Source organism: Eleginops maclovinus, chromosome 1 (genome assembly GCF_036324505.1).
Source record: "Eleginops maclovinus isolate JMC-PN-2008 ecotype Puerto Natales chromosome 1, JC_Emac_rtc_rv5, whole genome shotgun sequence".
Lineage (NCBI taxonomy): Eukaryota > Metazoa > Chordata > Actinopteri > Perciformes > Eleginopidae > Eleginops > Eleginops maclovinus.
Window position 1 is genome coordinate 7,469,515 of NC_086349.1, and position 21,025 is coordinate 7,490,539.

The following is a 21,025-nucleotide window of genomic DNA, read 5'->3' on the forward strand; positions in this document are numbered from 1 at the left end:
GTATGCTTTTGCTATCTTCCCTCTCATAAATACGAAATTGGTAACAATAAAATAAAGTATACTTTATTTATTCAGGAATTCCCATTGAGATCTAAATATAATTTCAAGAAAAAGCCCAATCCCACAGAAAAACCAAAGCAATTATACAAAAGACATATTAGCATATTGAGTATGCTATTGATAAAAACAAATCGAATACAAAAGAAAATGTATACACAGCCTACACATTACGACACAGATTATTAAATTGTGTGTTTTTAAAAGGTATAAAATAAAATAAAATGTATCATGTAAAACAGTCAAACCTTAAATCAAAAGAACTGTAACAATGTTTTTATTGTATTATTTATTGAGATGACAACGCATTTCATAACTAATTCGTGAACACGGTTAATCAATCGGCAAACATATAATGGGCATATTAATTAGTTTAGGTATTATCATAATTTCAATTCTCCACAGGTTAATTCAATACTATCAAAAGAGTGAAGCAATAAGTGCACGTCCTCAAATAACATTTCTGCTACAATCGATTTTGTTCTTGAACACTCCCAAGATGCAACGTGTGGCCTCAGAAACTCTATTACAGGAGAAGAACAGTTACTGTCTGGGAATTAAATGACCAAAACATGTGTTAGGTTCCGTTGCATGGATATGGTGAATAAGTGTATTTCGAACAACTCAGCACGTAAATGTCTGCTTTCTAGTCAAGATAGTAAGTCATAGAAAATGTTTCCATCATGATCATAGACATATTCCCTGTCCCCGGTGGATCATTGCGAGACAGGATTAACGGTTAGTCATCCCTCGCACAGTGGCAGTAGCCACTCTTTTCTTTTTCAGGCTCTCTGGATACCCCAACGTTGTGAAATATCGCGTTAGCTGCCTCCCTAATCACTACGTAATGTGCCGTGCTGCTTCTAGCGGCGCTGGTGACAGTGCTGAAAGCTGTTGGGGTAAGTTTTATTAAATGTAAAGCTTATTATACAATTTCGAACATCTGTTTGAACTATGTCAGTACGACGCTTAGCTCTCTCCTCCAGCGGGCCTTTAAAATGGAACGGGGTATGAAGCAGTTGTTAAGACGCAGACCTCGGGCCTGGGTTGGGGCAGCCGTATTTTTCCTCAACATAAATCACCACACAAGGACCAGCAGCATGCTAGCTTACTGTAGCCGCTATTAGCTTTTTAGCATAGTGAACAGCTTAGCAACATTGTTAACGATAAACAAAAGTCACTTTTTATTTCTATGACGAATAACGTTACGAATGAGATTGCACGTGTGAAACAAATGGCTGTTAGTGACAGACGCGGTGACTGTAATTGAGGACGAGACTCGTATCGCTTGACATAGCTTCTTTGTTGTCCCGTCCTCGTGCCGTTAGCTCCGATAACGTTGTCTTTCTGTTATTTGTGTATGTGCAGGATAAACTCTGCTAGTGACATTGTATTGTACCATGAGTTAAAAGGTATTTACAGTTCGTGGCTCCTATCATATCCTAAATAAAGCTCCGGTCTTTCCGTCGCCAGTCTCTCTCATAGCGACCATTCCTCTCCTTCTGTCAGTTAAACCAAATTAATATCAGAATGTGTTAACGCTGTCGGAAGGCAGTACTATCCAGTTCCACAAAATATGATTTTTATTAAAATGTATATCCATAACTATTTTAGAGACCTTCTGCCGAATTATACACAATACCCACTTGTTTGTTAAAACCCTCACGTACACCCCTACACCGTTAATATACTTAAATATGAACCAATAATATCAAAACGCCTTTTTTCCCCGTTTGGAAGGTTTGATTTTCTTGGTGTGTAAAGGGTAACCTGATTGTGTGCGTACTTTCCGTTAACTTTTTGACCAGACTAGAAGCCACGTTACTTGTGATATGAGGCAGAAAACTTAAATGCCTCATTTGCTAATTATTTAAGCTAACGCGTGGTCTAATGACAATGTCGCAGTAAATTTAATTTAACATTTACGAAAGTCGGAAATGCCCGGGGGTACTGACTGTTTACGACTTTAGCGTTAGCATCAAGCTAGTCTGTGTGGTGGTTTTTCCACACAAGGTCATTAAGCTGATTCATACTTAACTGTTGTGTGCGTTAGTTATAGCCACACGCAGTATATGTACGGTTCAAAACAAATCGTCGATGTTTTTGTAGGTATTTTAGAGTTTGGGATGTGTTGGACATTAGCTGCTAGCTTAGTTGTGACGTTTTCGATATCGTTGCATGCCGCAACGTGTTGGATCAGGCCCTATTAGCGGTTCCTGCTGAGGATAGCGGATTGCTAGGAAGTCACATGGTTGGTACTGTCAGGGCGGCTGTTGTTCGGGCCCAGACCAGGGAAGCGCCGTCTGCCTTTTTAAATAGGGCGTACTATGAAGTCTTTGCCTTTGTGTTTAATGATTACAGAATAAACTGTACTATTATACTCAGTAAGGTACTGATACGGTCAGTCGGTGCTGGTGGTTTAGTGGGTGGAATGTTTTTCTTTTCGCGTCATTAAAAGCTTGGAAGGATAGCAGAAAAGCAGTCTTGTCCAAGGTTGTCTTCACTGAAGAATCGCCCCTTTTCATTACTCAAAACCGTAACCCCAGTGAACACATCCTATTTGTGATAACTGCCTTTGTTTGTTATAGGACTAGGATGTACAGCTTTAGTCCCCATGGGTAGAAGATTTATTGCACATGTAAACAAAACACATAAGTGACATTGTTGGTTAATCCAGATTTTAGATATGAATATGAAGATCAAGGAGGCTGTTTCAAAGGCAACAATCTCTCTATTGCTTGGGATCTGATTTGACATTCTTTTTTTAATAACATAATTTGAATGTTTCGGGAAGTGCGTGGGATGAATCATTGCGACACTCGCAGCAGAATAGATATCATGTGTCCTGGGTTGGCTCACCCAGCTTGTTTTCAAAGCTGCTGCGTATTTAGGTCAACAACACACGCTCTAACCTACTGATGGAGATCAGTCTCTGATTTTCACATTTAGAATATAGAAAAATGTATTCACGTGGTACACACATAAATGTAATTCATCTTGGTAGCTTGTGGGTCCCCAGAGACACACTGAATGCATACAACAAGTGCAACAGTTGAGAATTGAAGTACAAAATAAGAGGGCCCTGGTCAGAGATGGTGCCATAAATATCCTGGCATGAACTGAGGTATGCGCTACGGCTTGTTGACCCAAAGCTACTACCTTCCTGGCATATCCAGGCATCTGAGGATAACCTTTGTTAAATACTTCTAAAGTCTGTGGCAAAGAATATAGCAATTGGAAAACAAACCGCGACAGTACATTTAAATGTATTTGTGATATTGGAGACCTTAGGCATTTTGTCCTGTTTCTTGATGTTTTGTTATGTTAATGCATACATTTATCTGCTCGGCTAACCACATTTTCTTTCCCCCAACAGTATGAAGTGAAACGGAACTGAATTTTTGTACCATCCGCAACTGCTTCAAGTTCAGATCATAACAAAGAAACTGAAGATAAAACTCCCGAAACTAAAGCAAAGTTGCAACACTGAAGACGCATAGAAAACCAACCAACCGATCACTTCAAGGGTTTAAAACGCAAGAAGTAACCAAATCCTGAAACGACCAAAGAAGACGCCCATCAGCCCAATTGAAACGAAACAGAGAAGCAATCCTATGCCCAAGCATATTCTGAGAAGACTAACTGATCTGAAACCAGAAGTTTGTGCCTACTCAACAGCTTTGACAAAGCACACGTCCCAACGCTGCTCCTAGCCCTCCTCATCCTCACCACACCACCGACTCACCACCGGGGTGTGGAGTGGGCTGCTACCTGCTAGTTTTATTTCCCCCCCCATAGTTACCCCCATCTTTTCCTTTTCTCTACTCTACTATTTTCATTGTATACTTTCTTTTTTTACAGCAGTGTTTATGCACCTGCGTCCGCCTTTTTTGTGCTAGATTTCTCCCCCTCTGTTTTTTGTTTTGCTTTATGCAACCATCTAGAACTTGTGCCAGAAACCTGTAACAAGTGTGTGTGTGCTCGTGTGTGTGTTCAACTGTGTGAGTGAAGAGATCTGCAGGGACGGCAAAATCACTGAGATCCTGAAAATTACAAGATTCAACACAACAAGTAAAGGTGGGTGTCAGTTAGTAGTCCCTTCATAACATGAGGCCTGTCATGTTAACGAGAATTGTACGTGTAGATCAATTCACTTTTGATTTCATTTGTCATGTTTTGAATGATCCCCCTCCACAATATGCTGAAAATATTTCCCTATCAGGTTAAACGATCCTGATAAAAAATATCTGATGTAAGTTGGGTATGATTCAGAAGATAAGGTTGTTAAATTCCCTATTTGTACACATTTGTTGTACATGACACTCAATCTGTCAGTACATCTGTATCAGTGTGATTCAGTTTGGCCAGCTTCGCTGATTTCCTGCAGCAATCCGGGGGTTTTAATTTATTTTTGTCACTCAACATGAGTGCATTTGTCCTCTTTGTTGAAATTGGATGTTGTTTAAGCAAACAGACATGTGTGTTAATGTTTTCAAAAAGGCTTTATTGAAACAATCTGCATTTGTGTCATTAATCGAAATTTGACAACTCTTAATTTTTAAATGGCAACAACAGCTGATCTCGCAGATATGGAAAAGAAAGCTACTGCTTGTTTTGAAATCAACCTTGTATATTCATTCCTCTTTGCACATTCCTTATGTGGAATGAGTCTGATAAGTGATAGATTAGAACGCTGATCATGCGAGTGACCTCTGCATTGTCACTTGCTAAAGATAACTCTTCTCTAAACACAAGCCAGCTGAACTGAAGCTACACCTCCTCCAAACAGTTAAGCTGGTTATTCCATTTAGTTTGAGAATGACTTAATTTCCTATCCCACACCCAGCCCACCCTTTCCCTATTCTGTGGTTTTAAAGCCATATCCTCTAAGATTTTTGTCTTTTCAACTTCCTCCCGCCGGGAAGCCAACAGCTATTTATCCTTTTTGTTTTGTGACACATGGCACACTGGCTGAGTTATCTGCCTTACCCGTTATGTTTGTTCCTCTCTTCACCCCTGCAGACATCCAGCGGTGTATCATTGGGTGGTCTCATAAAATAGAACTTTAACAGTCAAGCAAAAAAAAAAACTCAAACAAGTAATCCAAGTTCAGCAAGTGCTCGAGCAAGTTCGGTCCGAGTTTATGGGAAAATATGGGCAGCCCCTGGAAAGGCTTTGTTGAGTTTACCTTGCCTGCGTCGCCACCCACCGCATTTGTTAGCGCTGACCTGAGCAGCACCTCCCCTGTCGGACTCAGCCTGTCGCCATATGGCCGATCCGTAAGTTCCACCTTCCCACCTCTTTTTCTACGTGCCCCACCCCCATCGAACACCCATCCACCCACCTTGCCCTGCATCTCTCTGCTGTGAATGGCCTAACCTTCTTCATCCTTTCCGGGCTCCCGAGACTAGCCTCTACTTAGTTTTATTGTTGCAGGGCGAGGGGTGTTCAGCTGATTTTGAAAATGTGGTGCCTTTTTTTTTTTTTTTTTAACTCCTTAAGAGGCGTTTCTTGAGTTCAATTTCAGTTCGTCAGTTCATTAAAATCGTGGGGAGTTCTGACTAACTGCATATCCGCCGGTCCTGGTATATAGTTAAATGAATTCAATGGGAAGTATTTGAAGTACTTGCCCGTCATCTTCAAACTTAAGTCTTTACTATCTCCGAGACCAAATTGTTTTCAACCAAATCATGCAGCCTTTGTACTCTTCAGACCATATAAGGGTAAAAGGCCTCCGAATAGGTTATGTTCTGTTGGGTCTTTGTTGAAGTGCAGTACAGGGCCTAAGAAGAGGCTGCTCTGGGACCCCACCCCTCCTCATAACACATCACCGTCTCTCTGTCCACTGTAGATGCATCGCTCCTTTGGCCTGTCATTTGCATTCCAACTCTCCATCTTCAGTGGTTTTAACACACTCTGCCTTGAGTAGCGTTAGGGACTCAAACCACTTCACTTTCCCTTTCTGCGCAGAGGTTTGTTAAGTTTTCCAGCCTTCTCTGTAGAGCCATCCCGTGTGGATGCACCAGTGTGTTTTTAACCACTGATCAATGCTGTCAATAGATGTTGTCATGGTCGCAGTTCTGTGTTATGAAGTTGCCTTGTGGTTCTTTGGGCTTTATTTTGTTGTCGTTAGGATTGGAGATCGTGATGAGCTGAATTGCATTGGAAAAGCCTTTTATAAAAAAGAACATGTAATATAGTGCAACGTGTTTGTATGGTATGATGGGCCCCTTTACATGAGTCAATGCTCAAACACTGGTGCTTGTTTGCAATAACATCAGTTTAGAAAAATACTGTATTTTATAACATTTGGCTGGATAACTGTTCTTGAGTGATAACCAAACAATTTGTGATGTCTGGGAAAGGTTAATTTGTAAGAAAATGCTACAAAGGCTATGACTATGCTCCCTTTTTCAAAGCTGTTGCCTCCTCCCAACAGCATATGCAAGTCCTACCCCCAGTGTCAGAAATGGAAAGAGGCTCCTCTGAACCTCCAGTGGCTCGCAACACTGGCTCTGCCCCATCTACCTCTACCGCTCCCATGACTATCCCCCGCTGCTCCTCCCTCTCATGCCATCCCCATCCAGGAAGTAAAAAACACAAGCGGACCCCCCTGTATCAGAGATCAGTAAGGGGCATGCTCTGGTGCTGCCCATGTTGACTTTTAACATCCCTGTAGTCTGCTGTTTTTGTGGTGATGTTTTGATAACTGCATGGTTTGTAGGTGCGTGAGCTTAACCAGGATGCAGTGGCAGATTTTGATTGAGTTTTTATTGATACACTGGTTGGTAAGTAGAGGGAGATCAGTCCTTTCGTTTTTGTCTAACCAGATTTGCATGAACGTTTTGTCAGCGCTTACATGGTTTGGGACTCATTTAATTGTTAAATTCTGGGAATTTTTTAACTTGAAGTGCATAACACTTGTAAGGAACCAGAGAGACCCGTACAGTGTGGTCGGTGTGTGATGTGGATTATTATTTATGTTAAATGGGAAGACTTATTTCTAGATAGGCATTGTAACATCTCTGTCGTTGGCCAGAAAGCTCCCAGAAGACTCAAATTTAGTTTTAATGTTGCTTTTTCCACCCTTCCCACTTTCTCCTGAATTTGTGGTATCTGCATGTTTTGAACTGCATTTGTCGTTTGGTATTTGAGGTTGGCATCAACGACTGCATTAAACTGCAACATACTCAAGTGTTTTTCTGTTAAGCTCCTCTTTTGAATTCATTTTAACACTTGCTTCTCCTCTTCCCCAGATGAGTTTTGACCCAGGCATGCTCCATAACAATGGACATACTGCGTATGCTAATGGGACAGGGCCAGGCATTAGAGAGACTGGCGTGGTGGAGAAACTCCTGACCTCTTATGGGTTCATCCAGTGCTCCGAACGCCAGGCTCGTTTGTTCTTCCACTGTTCCCAGTACAATGGCAACCTGCAGGAGCTCAAAATAGGAGGTGAGGGGCTTTGGATTAATATACCAATCATACATACTTAACTTTAGAAATGAAATGTGTTGGACAATTAGCTGCTAGCTTAGTTGTGACATTTTCGATACCCTATTAACTGGTGGTAAGCGCTATTAACTCTGTGAGCAACTGTTAACCACTTTTATTTATGCTGCATAGAAATCTGATGTTTACCTTACTGACCCCTGTGGTCGGTCCTTACGCTTGCATTGTTTTTGTAGGTGCATATTTAACTAACAGTAGTGTCAAGCTCTGTGAAGGACATGTTGCACTTCCTGTGACTACTTCAAAATAAGAGTAAATTAGTTTTTTAACCAAATGAATATTTTTAATGTGAAGGTGCAACAGTGAGAATGTACAGTTTGCATTTTTGCGGTTACTGGGCCACAGACATCATAATACTGGAAATTTGTCAATATACTTTAATCATAGGACTATTCTCTCAATCACTGTTTTGTTTACCTTATTATGCAATAGCAGACATCCAGTAATCTTGATTACCTCTCTTAAAGTAGTCTGTGTCATTTCAAGTGTCTAAGCGTCTGCTGTTCTCCTGCTTCCCTCTCCTCAGATGATGTAGAGTTTGAGGTATCCTCTGACAGGCGCACTGGCAAGCCCATAGCAGTGAAGCTGCTAAAGATAAAGCCAGAGGTGCTGCCAGAGGAGCGCATCTCGGGCCAGGTGGGGCCAGACCTGCACGCCTATCCCTTTACTGTGCTGCATGGTTATATTCATCCAGTTAAGGAACACCATTTTATTTTTGGTTCTGTCGTTTGTCTGTCAAATAATATTTATATGGCCCATTGTGTTTTTTTGGGCAGAAGATGTTAATGTACATACATTGTTAAATTTGACCCCCCCCCCCCTCCTACTTTTCTAATCCATTTGAACATTTCCCATCCAGATTTACACTTTTTTTTAAATTTAAACCTGGCCTGGTGTGCTTACATGCATGTTTGCTAGAGGTGCCGAATGTCTATAGAACAAATATGGTCAAGTGATCAATTTAATGGCTGAGTGTATTCGCTTCTATGAATACCCACTGCAACTAATATGGCGCAGTCACTCGCACTAAAACTAATCCTACATGTAGCTCTTTGCTACTATGCATCTAGGTCCACACACAGAGCACAATTTGACTCCAAACTCTCATTAACTGATTTAAGTCACTTACTAGGTTATTGAGACATGTTAGCAACATGCTGCATATTTCATGCAAACTGTGGGTGATGCACCACACTGGTGACACTTGATATACTTGTTACTGTATACATTTGAATTTAAGCCATTTACCTGTGACATTTTGAAAATTAAAGCCATTTCATCCATCACATGTCCAGAAATATTTTAATTGGGCTATGTAATTACATTGAATACCTAACCTACGATTGGCAAAGGGAAGTGCTAATAACCCCCTCTGTTTATTCCTCCCTTTTCCTTAGGTTGTCTCCTCAATCCCAGTGCACTTGGATGGAAAGTCTGCACCCGGCCAGGTTCCCACTGGCAGTGTGTGTTATGAAAGAAATGGGGTAAGTGGCATGGCTTCAAAGATTAGAGAAATGCAGGATGTTTTTAAAATGTCCTCCTTTCTTGATGATCCTTTTTTTTTAACAATCATTTACTTGCTGTGTACTTGACTTACCCTCCTTGCATCTGCTTCTAAATTAAGATAAAGGATGTATCCTCATGGCCTCCACAGGGGCCCTTTATATCCACTGTACAACAAAATGCAGTTGGAAGCCAAGTTCCTTTTAATGTTGCACAAGAGAAACAAAAGTTTTGTATTTGAATGTAAACGGCAGCAACAAAAACAAGGCTAAAATTCGGTAGCAGATACACTTTCTTTACATAAAAAAAATAGCATGCCTCTATGAATGTAAAATATTATAGTGGTAGTTAGTGTGTTCAAACCCTGATGTGACTTTCAACAGGAAGTGTTCTACCTTACCTACACGCCTGACGATGTGGAGGGTAATATGCACCTGGACACAGGCGACAAAGTCAGCTTTTATATGGACACCAACAAGCAGTAAGTCTTTACACCATAACTGCGTTCTTGCCTTAATATGCATAGCTTCCACTTGGGCTTCATGGTTTACTTTTGTTGTATTTCAGCACCGGTGCTGTCAGTGCTCGTAATATTCAACTGGTGAAGAAAAAGCAAATGAGGTGCCAGGGTGTGGTGTGTGCTACAAAGGTAATGGACATAATATCATTACGTTTTCTATTAAGCAGCTTTGAAATGGTCTTTATGATAGCTGACTTCACAAAAAACGCGAAAAGGAATTGTACATTTTTCCTTTGAATGTAACCAACTGGCCTTTGTCTCAAAACTCACTCAAAGCAACTGAACTCTTAAAACAGGATCTCCCCTTTTTGAGAGGACGGCTGTTTTTGCCCTGATGTTGAACCACGTGTTCTCTTGCAGGAGGCCTTTGGATTCATCGAGAGGGCAGATGTGGTGAAGGAGATTTTTTTTCACTACAGCGAGTTCAAGGGTGACCTGGAGGCTCTGCAGGCTGGAGATGACGTAGAGTTCACCATCAAAGACAGAAATGTAGGATTTGTCAAGCTTTTCATCCCTTCAAATACTTGAGTAACTTTTGTACTTGGCTTAGATTTATAATAACTTTGACACCTAACCCTTTAATGTGGGTTTTTGGCAAGTCTTTTAAAAGTTTTAATTGAATTGACTAACTCGGGCATAATACGGTTCACAATTGTTTTAAAAAACCATTATGGAAATCAAATGTTTCCACTGTAACTCTAACCCTAATGTATTCATGGCTCTTGTATAGTACTTTTATATTGTTTAAAATATGAGCGAATCATTTTAGGACTTCATACTTAGTCCAAAATGAAACAGAATTTGTGGTCTTGAATTTAACTTGAAACCTTTAGAAACCCTGGTAAATTACCATATATATATATATATAAAAACCGGGTTTCCATTTTATTTTCTGCCTTAGGGTAAAGAGGTAGCCACAGATGTGAGGCTGCTCCCCCAAGGAACGGTCATCTTTGAGGACATCAGCATCGAGCAGTTCGAAGGCACTGTTGTCAAGGTCATTCCCAAGGTTCCCACCAAAAACCAGGCAAGTAGATAACAAATCTGCCATGACTGTTTTTTTCCTCAAATCTGTCCTTAATACTTCTTTCTTGTATGACTTGCACCATGGGTACCTACTTTGGACTTGTACCCTCATAGGTGTTGAATATTGTATTGATACCTGTTCCCATCTGCATATATGTTAACTTTAACCCAATGATATTGTTTCTTATGTCTGTGTACTCTTAACTGGTCTAGCTTGTGTTTCCTTGTCTCTTATTGCTGTTTCTGCTAAGACACATGAATTTCCTGTGGGGTCAATAAAGGTTTATTTGATCCTGTCCCTCAGAACGACCCTCTCCCCGGCCGCATCAGTTCCCGCATCGGTTTCGCTGACAAGGAGCTCCCGTTTGGTGAGAAGGACACAAAGTCCAAGGTGACTCTTCTGGAGGGAGACCACATCCAGTTCAACATCTCCACCGACCGCCGAGACAAGCTGGAGAGGGCGACCAACATCGACATCCTCCCTGACACCTTCGACTTCACCAAGGAGAGCCGTGAAATGGTGGGGATTACACAATAATAGATTGTTGTGATCTTCCTGCAGCAGTCTAGTTATATAATCAATAATTGTCACCCATTCCTCTTGCAGGGCGTGATTGCAGCTATACGCGACGGCTTCGGCTTCATCAAGTGCGTGGACCGGGACGCAAGGATGTTCTTCCACTTCAGTGAAGTTCTGGAGGAAAGCCAACTGCACATCTCAGATGAAGTGGAGTTCACTGTTGTGCCTGTAGGTCCTGTTTATAAGCTTTTCACAAAAGTATGTATTCTGTCTTACTACCTAATCAGGCAATTTTGAATGAATCCTCAACAAAAAGCTAACGTAGATGTCCCGTTTGTCACCAGGATATGCTGTCCGCTCAGAGGAACCATGCAGTGCGCATCAAGAAGCTGCCCAAGGGCACCGTGTCCTTCCATACCCAGTCTGAGCAGCGATTTATGGGTGTCGTGGAGAAGGAAGTAGTGGCAGCCAGCACCAAGAATGCCTCCCCCACCAAGGGCAAGGAAAAGGTACCACAGTGTGCGATTATGCCAAATATTAATGTACTTAAAAATGCTCCCAGTGCATTTCAAGACAATAGCCTCGTAGTCCACATGAATTCCTCTTCAGCTTCTTTTTTTAGTTCTAATTTTCCTCTTTGCTTTCTCGTCCTGTGACGACCTCCTGTTCATGCTCCTTGTTAGAAAAGAGACAAGGTAGGACTGTGTCGCTCTGCATGAAGCCACATCTATAAAGTCTCACAAATAAATCATAAAGAAATGTGCACAGCAATAGTCCATGCTAACACTAACATTTAGTATAAGAATAAGTATTTGATTTCTAGACTGTATTTATGATCAGTGTGACAGATTATGCAGTGTAAGAATAGCAAGTGTGACTGACTAGCCTTTGTCTAAAAGAAGTCTGTTTTCTCCTTTTCAAGGCTAAAGTTGTAGAAAAGGTTGGTCTTTGCTGGCACACTGACTGCCTCCTGTACATACTGAGTTAACAGCATGGTATTTGATCACCAATTAACCCTTAAAAACATATAACATGTTGGGAGCAGGGTCCTTCCTTTATAATATTGGCAGCTCCTCGTCTTAGAGACCAGGAAGGTGTTTGTTACTCTGTGGTATAGTTTTGGCCCTTGGAATTAAAACAGTTGATACATATTTAATAATAATTGCAAGTTCATCAACAGATTAAGAAGCACTAATGGCACTAAATCGCATGTTGTGATTGGTTCAGGCAAGTACTGTGAATAACCATGGGGAGGATAAATAATGTGAGTATTGCAGAGTGTTCCCAATGAAACTGCAATAGTGATGGGTCATTATGGAGCCATTCATAGTAGCCTGTAACTCAGAGCTGTTGCGGTAAGCTAATGCTTACCAACCACACTGTTGCAGAGTAATGCATTGCACACGGTTTCCTCTCTCATGCTTGTGTAGGCTTTCTCTGCACACCATCTCCTAATACACTACATGGCCTTGAGACTGAGACGAGCTCAGCTGGGGGGTGTTAGATCAACCATAGGTGATGGTCATTATTAAAAGGAAATATTTGTTCTCTCAGCAGGAAGCTGAGGAAGGTGTGATTGCATATGAAGACTGTGGAGAGAAGCTCACTGTGCCATACCATAACAAGGATCTAGAGGGAGGATACCCACAAGTCGGAGACAAGGTATCTACTGAGGGACACTGCCCTTAGCACTCTTGCTTCCATAGTACTGCTGGAATATGGCAAAAATCAGGAGTTATGTTTGAAAGGCTATTACTTTGAAGAATATTTGTGCCAAAATGTAATCCTAAAAATAGCAGTTATACCGAAACCTAAGTCCCATCCCTCTAATCAGATTAAGAGAAGTTCATAATGAGAGCTTAATTGCAAAACAGATCGCAGAAAAAATGTGATCTGGTCAACAATTCATTTTATAAATATTACTTGTACAGTATTTGTTTCAAGTCTTACCGTACAAGGAGTAACCAAAGATGGAAACGCCTCATGGAAAGGACTTGTACATTTTAAGTTATTAACTTTCAGACACTGCGGAAGAGGTGGGCAAAATAAAATATCTGATTCTCTAGAAGTGTGTTGCGAATATTACCCAAATTCTTTGACTGTTATTGCAGTGCTAATTTAGATTCTCCAATCACAATCTACTGCCTGTATGTGGCCTGTTCATTTTGTCCTCTAGGTGGAGTTCTCCATCAATGAAGTGAAGCGGACCGGCCTCCAGAGCGCTGTCTCCATCCGGGTCCTCAACCGTAATGCCTCAAACGCCAAGAGACTGCTGGGATTTGTTGCCACACTGAAGGACAACTTTGGCTTCATTGAGACTGCAAACCATGACCAGGAGATTTTCTTTCACTACAGGTAGAGCTTAAAGTTGTAAAATATGAGTCAGTTGCTGAATTAAGTTTGTCAGTGACGTCTGTTCGTTTTAAGTTTAGATTTTTTTTTTTTTCCCCAGTGAAATGTGTGGAGACTTGGAGAACTTGGAGCTGGGTGACACAGTAGAGTACACTCTCTCAAAAGGAAAAGGAAACAAAGTCAGTGCAGAAAAGGTTACGAAAGTGGCTGCAGGTAAGAGGGGTTCAAAACCAGCTTGCGTTAAACATTAGTCATCATGTGTTGTACATTAAGTGTTTAAAACCCACCGTTTCCTCTTTCAGTGAATGGCATCAGTGAGGATGTTGGTGTGACAGTGATGATGGGGAAGGTCATCCGTCCCTTACGTAGTGTGGACCCCTCCCAGACAGAATACCAAGGGCTTATTGAAATCACAGAGGAAGGTGGGTGCCAAGTTATGACAGGACCCAATGTTCAAAGTGTTTTCCTTTGGGAAGAATACAATATTTCATCCCTCCTCCTCCATTGTTCCAGGTGCTAATAAAGGCCAGAGTTATCCCTTTGGAATCATGGGAATGTCGAACAAGGGTGATTGTCTGCAGAAAGGAGAGCTCGTGAAGTTCCAGGATTGCACAGTAACCCAAACTGGACAGAAGATGGCCTGTAACGTGGTCCCTCAGCGCAGAGCCATGGTGGAGTGTGTCAAAGACCAGGTAGTGATCAGCTGTTTGTTTTCAGGTTCAATAGTGCTCCTATCTCTGGGGTCACATGGTAGAAAAAAACCTCACTTTTTGTAAACGTTGCCCTCAGAAACACAGTTTGTGCACTCAATATTTAGGAAAATGTTGCTACCTAAAGTAACTTTAATATAACAAGTATTGCTCATAAGTATTTTATATCTCGTTGTAAATGAAGAAGCTCTTTTTTCTCTTTCACCAACGAAGTAAAGTACATCAACACTTATAGTTAAACACAGCTATTCATTATAAAATAAATATTGCAGCATTTCTACTGAGCCAAAATAAACTCCTAAATAAATATATACATGTAAAACAAAGGCACTAAACTTTGAATTACTTTTTGAATCCTGACGTCATGTTTTGTTGTCTCCCAGTTTGGCTTCATCACATATGAAGTTGGTGAGAGCAAGAAGCTGTTCTTCCATGTAAAGGAAGTGCAAGATGGCCTAGAGCTCCAGACCGGGGATGAGGTGGAGTTCTCTGTCGTCCTCAATCAACGCACAGGAAAATGTAGTGCCTGCAACGTACGCAGAGTCAGGTAACGACTCCGATGTATAGTTTGGTTTATTGAGCTGTAATCTAAATGTTTAGGCTGAATGCTCACTGTCAACCTGACGTTACAGCGAAGGGCCCAAGCCTGTGGCGACTCCGCGTCCAGATCGTCTGGTAAACCGATTGAAGAGCATCACCCTTGACGACGCCAGTGCTCCACGTCTGGTGATTGTAAGACAGCCCAGAGGTCCCGACAATTCAAAGGTACAACAAACCTCTGCTCTTGACTTATTGTGTCCATCCTTTGGTCTTAGCTGCTAGTCTTTGAGCTGATCTGTAACTCTATTAAAACCCCTTCTCCATATACCAATTTAACTTATTTCTGTTTAAAATACTTCAGTACATTATAAATAAATCAGGACTTATCACTGGATTAGAGCGGTAGTTTCGTTCGTTCATAAGACAGTGTGGAAAAAAAGAAATTGACATTCTAAACGTAGTAATTAAGAGTAATGAATGAAAAGGCCTGAAGTCTTGCATTCTTGTTCTAATGTATTCTCAAAAAGTATAAATAATCTAAACTCATAAACTTCCCAAAGGTATATGAAGTTTTTTGTTAGGAAAAAAACATAAATAACTAAATGATTAAAATCACACCAAGCTTTTTGTCTTCTAACTAAAGCACACGTCTCTCAAATCATATTTGCACTCACTGTATTGCAAATATTTTGTAGTCTGGCAGTGACTTTGCATTATTTTTGACGGGATTGAGATTGACTTTGAAATTTTACTTTAAATATCTATGTGAATTAAGGATCAATTGCATCCCCTTTTTTACTTCCAAAAAGCACCGATTAAGTCTTAATAAGAAGATACAATTTATTATAAACCCCATACCAAGAGGAGGAATTGCAGCTCCCTTTTGTCAGTTTATGACGTACATGTGGAATGATGTAGAAACATAACATGTAAGCTGCTACATTAATTCCATGCGTCCTCTTCTCCGTAGGGCTTCAGTGTGGAGCGCAAGACTCGCCAGCCTGGTGTCATCGACTGAGCCATACCGAGCCCACCCTGTTTGGTGTTTTGCGGGAAGCTTTCCCAGAGGGCGACGATGGGGGGGATAAGGGAATCTGATCCTACACATGCTTGCACACACGCACTCATAAACAGAACATACGCACACATACAGTAATCAGCATGTGTAATCTTTGTCCCCATGGATACCTGTGAGGGAACTTTTCTCATTCCACAGTTCCCTGCCTCGCCTCCCCCCTGTATGATGGACCTGCTACAGCGTCCCAGCATACATGGGGAGGGGGCTCTCTGAGTGTGTGCGTGTGTGATGTATCCTAGCAGTGATTGTAGTGTGTAACGGAGCTATTTGTTTCTGAGGGTCTTGCCCCTCTAAATCAGAGTGATGACTGTGTGGCTGTCTATGTCCCTATTCTTTTGAGCCTGCTTTGTCTGGAATTCTGCACCTGCAATCTGTCCAATAGTTTGCCTGGGATGTTTTCGAGCATCTGCTCCTTTTTTTGTTTTGTTTTTTTCTCATATTTTTGCTCCTTTACCCATGGAAACTTGGATATGGTTTCATTTATCAAGTTTCCACTACTGTATGCTTTCCTACAAGATGCATAAAGCAAAGCAAAGTTCCCTCCATAAGGAGGATCATATTTCTCATGTGCGAGCTTAAACTGAGGATTCTTCTCTGCTCGGTTTTTTTGAGCAGTTTTTAAAACGCTTTATTGAAGAGCTGAAGTGAAAGCATGGTGTGCGTGTGTGATGTATGTGAATGTCAATGTAGTTAATCTAATGGGATTTATTTTCACCAATCTGGAGCCTTTAGATACCTTTTTGGTATTCACATGCTCCGCTTAAGCAATGTTTTCCCAGGTGCAGAATTCCTTGTGGCATCTTATATCTGCAGTTCTTTTATACTATTTTTTTTTTCTTTCTTGCACATATTTTTGCTTTTTTTCCATTGAAAATCTGCTAATATTGAATTAAGTAAGAATAAGGTGCCTAAAAAAAAAAACTACAAGCAAAATTAAAAAAAAGGAAAAAACAAAAAATTAGATGTATCCTCTGTTCCCAGCCAACCGCCAAAAAAATCTGAACAATCTAAGGGTGGCTATTATTTTATTTTTTTTCTAGTAGAAATAATACTGATATGCATCCCAAACCTGTGGGTTGAACTATACTGTATGTAATGTGTGCTTTTTTTTTCTTTTCTTTTTTTTGCTTAGTGAGAGTTCTTTGGAACTTCAAAAGATAACAAAACAAATTAAACTTTAAAAAAAAAAAGGCGCAGGGTCAAGTGTTAAAAAAAAATTCAGTTAAAGGAAAAAAAATAAAAAAGAATTGAGAATCAGGTTACCAGTTATTGAGCACCGGAGACATGGTGGGTGAGCTGTTGCGCCACAAAGTTACAGTATAAATTAATTTCAACTTTGGAGATCACTGGGTTTCAGTTGAACCACAAACAGAGGTTCTCATGTTCTTTTGTTAATGGTCTTGAATGAAACAATTGAATTAAAGTTTTATGAAAATCAGGAGCTGTTGTACATTGTCTGATTTCATAGATATTCAGCGTTTTATTTATTTGTTTCATGTGGTTGAACACGAAAAAGAATTTAAGTAGCTGTGAATCACTTTAAGTTGACCAATGTGAAAATGCTAGTGTTCACTTAAGGGCAAGAAATAACAATGAGCAGGCATTTACAGAGTATCATGGTTTATTACATCAAGTTGAAGGTGCATTTGCATAGATGGGTTCTCCACAGTAAAACAATTAGTTTGTCAGCAGATGATAAAATGTGCATATTCACAACAGATAAAATGACCCCTTTCCTCAGAGAAAAAGGATTCATTGTCACCATAGATTTTAGTTTACAAAGTTTATCGTTCTTCAAATTGAGGACAGAATCCCCAAAATGCTCACATGAAAGCTGGATCTTGATGGAAAGATTTTCTTGATTGCCCTATATTTATTATATTATGTACAATGTATTCCATAATTCCCAAATATGAATGTTCTCATGTTTGATTCTGACTGTCATGAAATCCTCCTTGCAGAAGAAGTTCTGAATTACAAATTTAAAGTTATTACATCCTTTTTTCAGTGTGTATTTATTGTACTGTACAGAAAAATAGCTTTAAGACTTTTTGGGGGATTTTGTTATGGAAGATCTTCCTGTTGCACATGATTTCAGATCCACTTGCTTAGGATTAGAGTGGTACACAATACAGTACCAGTAGGATGTATATCTTGCATTGTGAGGATTTAGAAAGTACAGCATTCCCAATATTTCTTGCTCTGAAATCTTAATATGTGACATCTGTCAATATGATTCTAAACCTTTGTACTGCCCAGATATATGGTGAGCTCAGAGCGGTGAATCACCTTCTTTTTACTCTGTGGTTGAGGGCTTTGGGCCTGAGACCAGCGCGTCCACCACTCCCTCAGCTCAGTGGGCCCAGTGGGCCGTCGCTCCTTTATCTGCCCGGGAGGAACTAGAGCGTGAGGAGGGTTCAAGTCCTCACAGGGCAGGAACTTCCTGTTAATATTTACATCCCCATCTTGATCAGATTGTTGGTCCTGAGTTGAAACAGCTGAATTATCCGTGGAAGCTTTTTCACCGTCTTCTGAAATGCTCTCTGAATCCCCTTCAGCAACGTGTTGAGGGGCAAAGAAATCAAGCCCCTGCATTTTGCGATGGTACTCCTCCAGTTTGGCCTTGCACCCAACAGCATTAGCTCTCATCTCAAGGAACTGGCATTGCAAGTCTTTCTCGAAACCTTCCTCTGCCTTTAACTCATTCTCCCAAAACTTGATCTGCTCTACCTCCTCTTCAACCACTCTCTGCTGGGCTTCCTGCTCATCTTTCTTGCCCCGCTGTTTTTCCTCAAGCTCCAAAATCAGTTTGTCTATGCGTGCAATCTGGTCCTGTAAGTCCTGCAAACAGCTCAGTTGATATATTATGGTTTCTCTTAGACTGTTTTTATCGTCTTCACTTGTTGCAGGTTTTGAACTGGCTACTTGATCAGATTTTGCCACTTCAGTCTTCTCTGCTCGTTTACTCACTTTACCCCTCGTCTGACTCCCCATGCAGCAGGACGTTTGATGATCCAAGTCTGACTTTACAATTTTCTGACCTCTGACTTTGCTTCTACTGTTTCTACCTGAGTTACCATGGTCCACAGTGAGAGAAACACCCAAAGAGGTACAATTCCTTTTATCCGTCTTCTTACTGCTGTCCTTATCAAATGTGGTACTATAGACCTTGCCTTTACCAAGACTCTCCAGCCATTCCCAGGCTTCCTCCATGAGCGTCAGAGACTTTCTTTTTGGTCGTTTCACGTCCTCTTTCTGCTGCTCAGCCTCTTGTCTTAAACTTAGTGGCAAACTTTGACGATGCAAACTCAGTGAACCGCTACCCCGCCGCATTCTGGTGCCTGCATCTTTTCTTCTCAATGGTGGGCAGGGCTGATATCTCCCAACTTTTGTCCTGTTCATTTCGTCCAAGACCAAAGGTCCGTTGTGAAGCAGTGTGAGTCGGACGTCCCTTGCCTGCTGGCCGTATTTCTCAAGAGTCTCCAGTAGGCATTCATTGGGCGCCATGCTCCGCTCGAAGTCTTTAAATTTCTCCTGTAATGTGTAGCGCCCTGGTTGACCTTAAGAGAGAGTTGACAGTGTTGTTATCAGTGTTGTCAACATGTCAGGACATAAAGATTCAAATGTAGAGCCACATGTATACCATACATACCAAGGGCTTGAGCCAATGCTATAACAACTTCTTGACATGTCGTTTCATCTGTTACGCCACAAACCACGCGGGGAATACCGTCCACAAACACCTTCACCTCCATTGTACCCAATCTGAAAAAAACATCAAAGTTTAGTCATATTTTGAAGGGCACATGTTCCTCTGTTAGGGGATGTGGCGGAGACAGCAATTTGACTCCCATTAACATTCACTTGTAATCTGTCTGACCATCATCTGTTGGTCAAGCTTGAGGGCAGTAAGAAAACATTGTAGGATGGCTACAGTGACCCTGTCATACTGAAAATAAATGTACAGGAAACAATCTTTTAATACTGGATTTGAATAATTGCCATGAAAAATAGTAAAGCACCTACCTTCTGTCCTGTCTGTCGTACAGAGGCTTAGACTTCTCTGCTCTGGGGGAGTGTTCTGGTTAGGAGGAACTCCGGAGCAATTAAGAACAATTAAAATTCCTGAAGTCACCTACCACTGGAGGACAGTTTATGATCCCACCCATCATGCAAAGTTTCCATTCTGCTTGAAAAAATACTTTTCTTGGGTTGTTTAGAAAATTGTAGGATAGAAAATAAAGTAGATATTCTCTCAGTCAAAGTAAGCCCTCAGATGGTATGAATTGAATAGATGTAAGGGTTCATCGATCAGTGCATGAACCACATAAGACGTTTTGAAGGTGATTTTGAACATTTTTGTCAGTTTTATGTTTTACTCCATCATCTTACTGTACACTGTACAACCAGCAGCTGTAGCTAGCTAGCTAGCAACAAACATGTGCATGGAGAGGGTCTTTGTGATAGCTCAGCGTCTGTCAAAACTACAAACTACGATACCATTTTTTTCGAAACCCCTTTGTCCTTAATACATAGTCGTACAGCTTTTGTTCAGTCAAACTGTGGCCAAACTGACTCAAGTGTGTCAGCTATACAGCGATAACCGAACAACGTTCGCTGAATGCTAACTTTAGCTGCCACAAGCTTGCCAGACCATGAGGCTGTAGCTAAGTGTATAGAATCCGGTAACTATGTAATTTATTGCTAATTCAAGTGAATAACCATTTCATTTTAAGTTAAACAGTTTTGCATTTGATACATTTGTATTTATTTAGACAGCGTCCTGTGCAATTCAAACCAACACACGCACATTCTCCACCACTACCTTCACTATTTCTAGATCACTTAACCCCTAATGTTTAATACAACATAATCTATAGGATGTCCTAGCATAACTAGGATCAAAGACAGTGCTTTGTGTGGAGCAACCTTTTGAAACGTGCTGTTGCTTAAAACAAACAGGTCCTGTATACGTGCATTCACAAATGTTTATGTTGTTGTGCTGTATTTAGATCTGGGTGTTCCTCTTTATCTTTCCAACAGGAAGGGTGATTACAATCCAAACAGAACATTTAAACATGTAAACTGTGGACCAGTGAGCTATTACTATTATCAAGCACATTCCTCAGTGAGTCTGTGCAGCTAAATATTCTGAACTGTCATCCAATCAAATCAGTGCATTATCAATCAAGAGCATTTTACTTGTA

At 40.8% G+C, this 21,025-nt stretch overlaps 2 protein-coding genes across 11 annotated transcripts; one reads left to right on the plus strand and one right to left on the minus strand.

The window, feature by feature from the left end:
- The first annotated feature begins 880 nt into the window (after positions 1-880).
- On the plus strand, positions 881-17,256 carry csde1 (cold shock domain containing E1, RNA-binding). 9 transcript variants are annotated; one of them, XM_063895308.1, is made up of 21 exons: positions 881-956; positions 3,434-4,134; positions 5,080-5,336; positions 7,314-7,512; positions 8,096-8,262; positions 8,967-9,053; positions 9,456-9,553; positions 9,640-9,721; positions 9,953-10,081; positions 10,494-10,619; positions 10,923-11,138; positions 11,226-11,396; positions 11,483-11,647; positions 12,693-12,800; positions 13,315-13,493; positions 13,591-13,703; positions 13,793-13,912; positions 14,004-14,182; positions 14,584-14,747; positions 14,833-14,965; positions 15,711-17,256. In XM_063895308.1, the coding sequence occupies exons 3-21, from the start codon at positions 5,211-5,213 to the stop codon at positions 15,756-15,758; spliced, it is 2,610 nt and encodes an 869-aa protein (XP_063751378.1). In that variant the 5' UTR covers positions 881-956; positions 3,434-4,134; positions 5,080-5,210; the 3' UTR covers positions 15,759-17,256. The 9 variants fall into 9 exon arrangements, with proteins under 9 accessions (XP_063751378.1, XP_063751342.1, XP_063751350.1 ...); XM_063895272.1 differs by lacking the exon at positions 5,080-5,336 and adding an exon at positions 6,497-6,685; XM_063895280.1 differs by lacking the exon at positions 5,080-5,336 and adding an exon at positions 6,497-6,685 and having other exon boundaries at positions 12,696-12,800.
- Positions 17,257-17,421: 165 nt separating this feature from the next.
- rassf11 (Ras association domain family member 11) lies at positions 17,422-19,914 on the minus strand. Of its 2 annotated transcripts, XM_063895353.1 has the most exons (3): positions 19,845-19,914; positions 19,471-19,583; positions 17,422-19,378 (listed from the first exon to the last, which is right to left on the minus strand). In XM_063895353.1, the coding sequence occupies exons 2-3, from the start codon at positions 19,571-19,573 to the stop codon at positions 18,057-18,059; spliced, it is 1,425 nt and encodes a 474-aa protein (XP_063751423.1). In that variant the 5' UTR covers positions 19,574-19,583; positions 19,845-19,914; the 3' UTR covers positions 17,422-18,056. The 2 variants fall into 2 exon arrangements, with proteins under 2 accessions (XP_063751423.1, XP_063751415.1); XM_063895345.1 differs by lacking the exon at positions 19,845-19,914 and having other exon boundaries at positions 19,471-19,833.
- Between the last annotated feature and the right edge of the window lie 1,111 nt (positions 19,915-21,025).

Coding starts and splice junctions, on each gene's coding strand:
- csde1 (XM_063895272.1), top strand. CDS start 6,500: ATGCAAGTCCTACCCCCAGTGTCAGAAATGGAAAGAGGCTCCTCTGAA. Junction 13,704..13,792: donor GGTTACGAAAGTGGCTGCAG/GTAAGAGGGGTT, acceptor TTCCTCTTTCAG/TGAATGGCATCAGTGAGGAT. Junction 14,748..14,832: donor TGCAACGTACGCAGAGTCAG/GTAACGACTCCG, acceptor CTGACGTTACAG/CGAAGGGCCCAAGCCTGTGG.
- rassf11 (XM_063895353.1), bottom strand. CDS start 19,573: ATGGAGGTGAAGGTGTTTGTGGACGGTATTCCCCGCGTGGTTTGTGGC. Junction 19,379..19,470: donor AGCATTGGCTCAAGCCCTTG/GTATGTATGGTA, acceptor CTCTCTCTTAAG/GTCAACCAGGGCGCTACACA.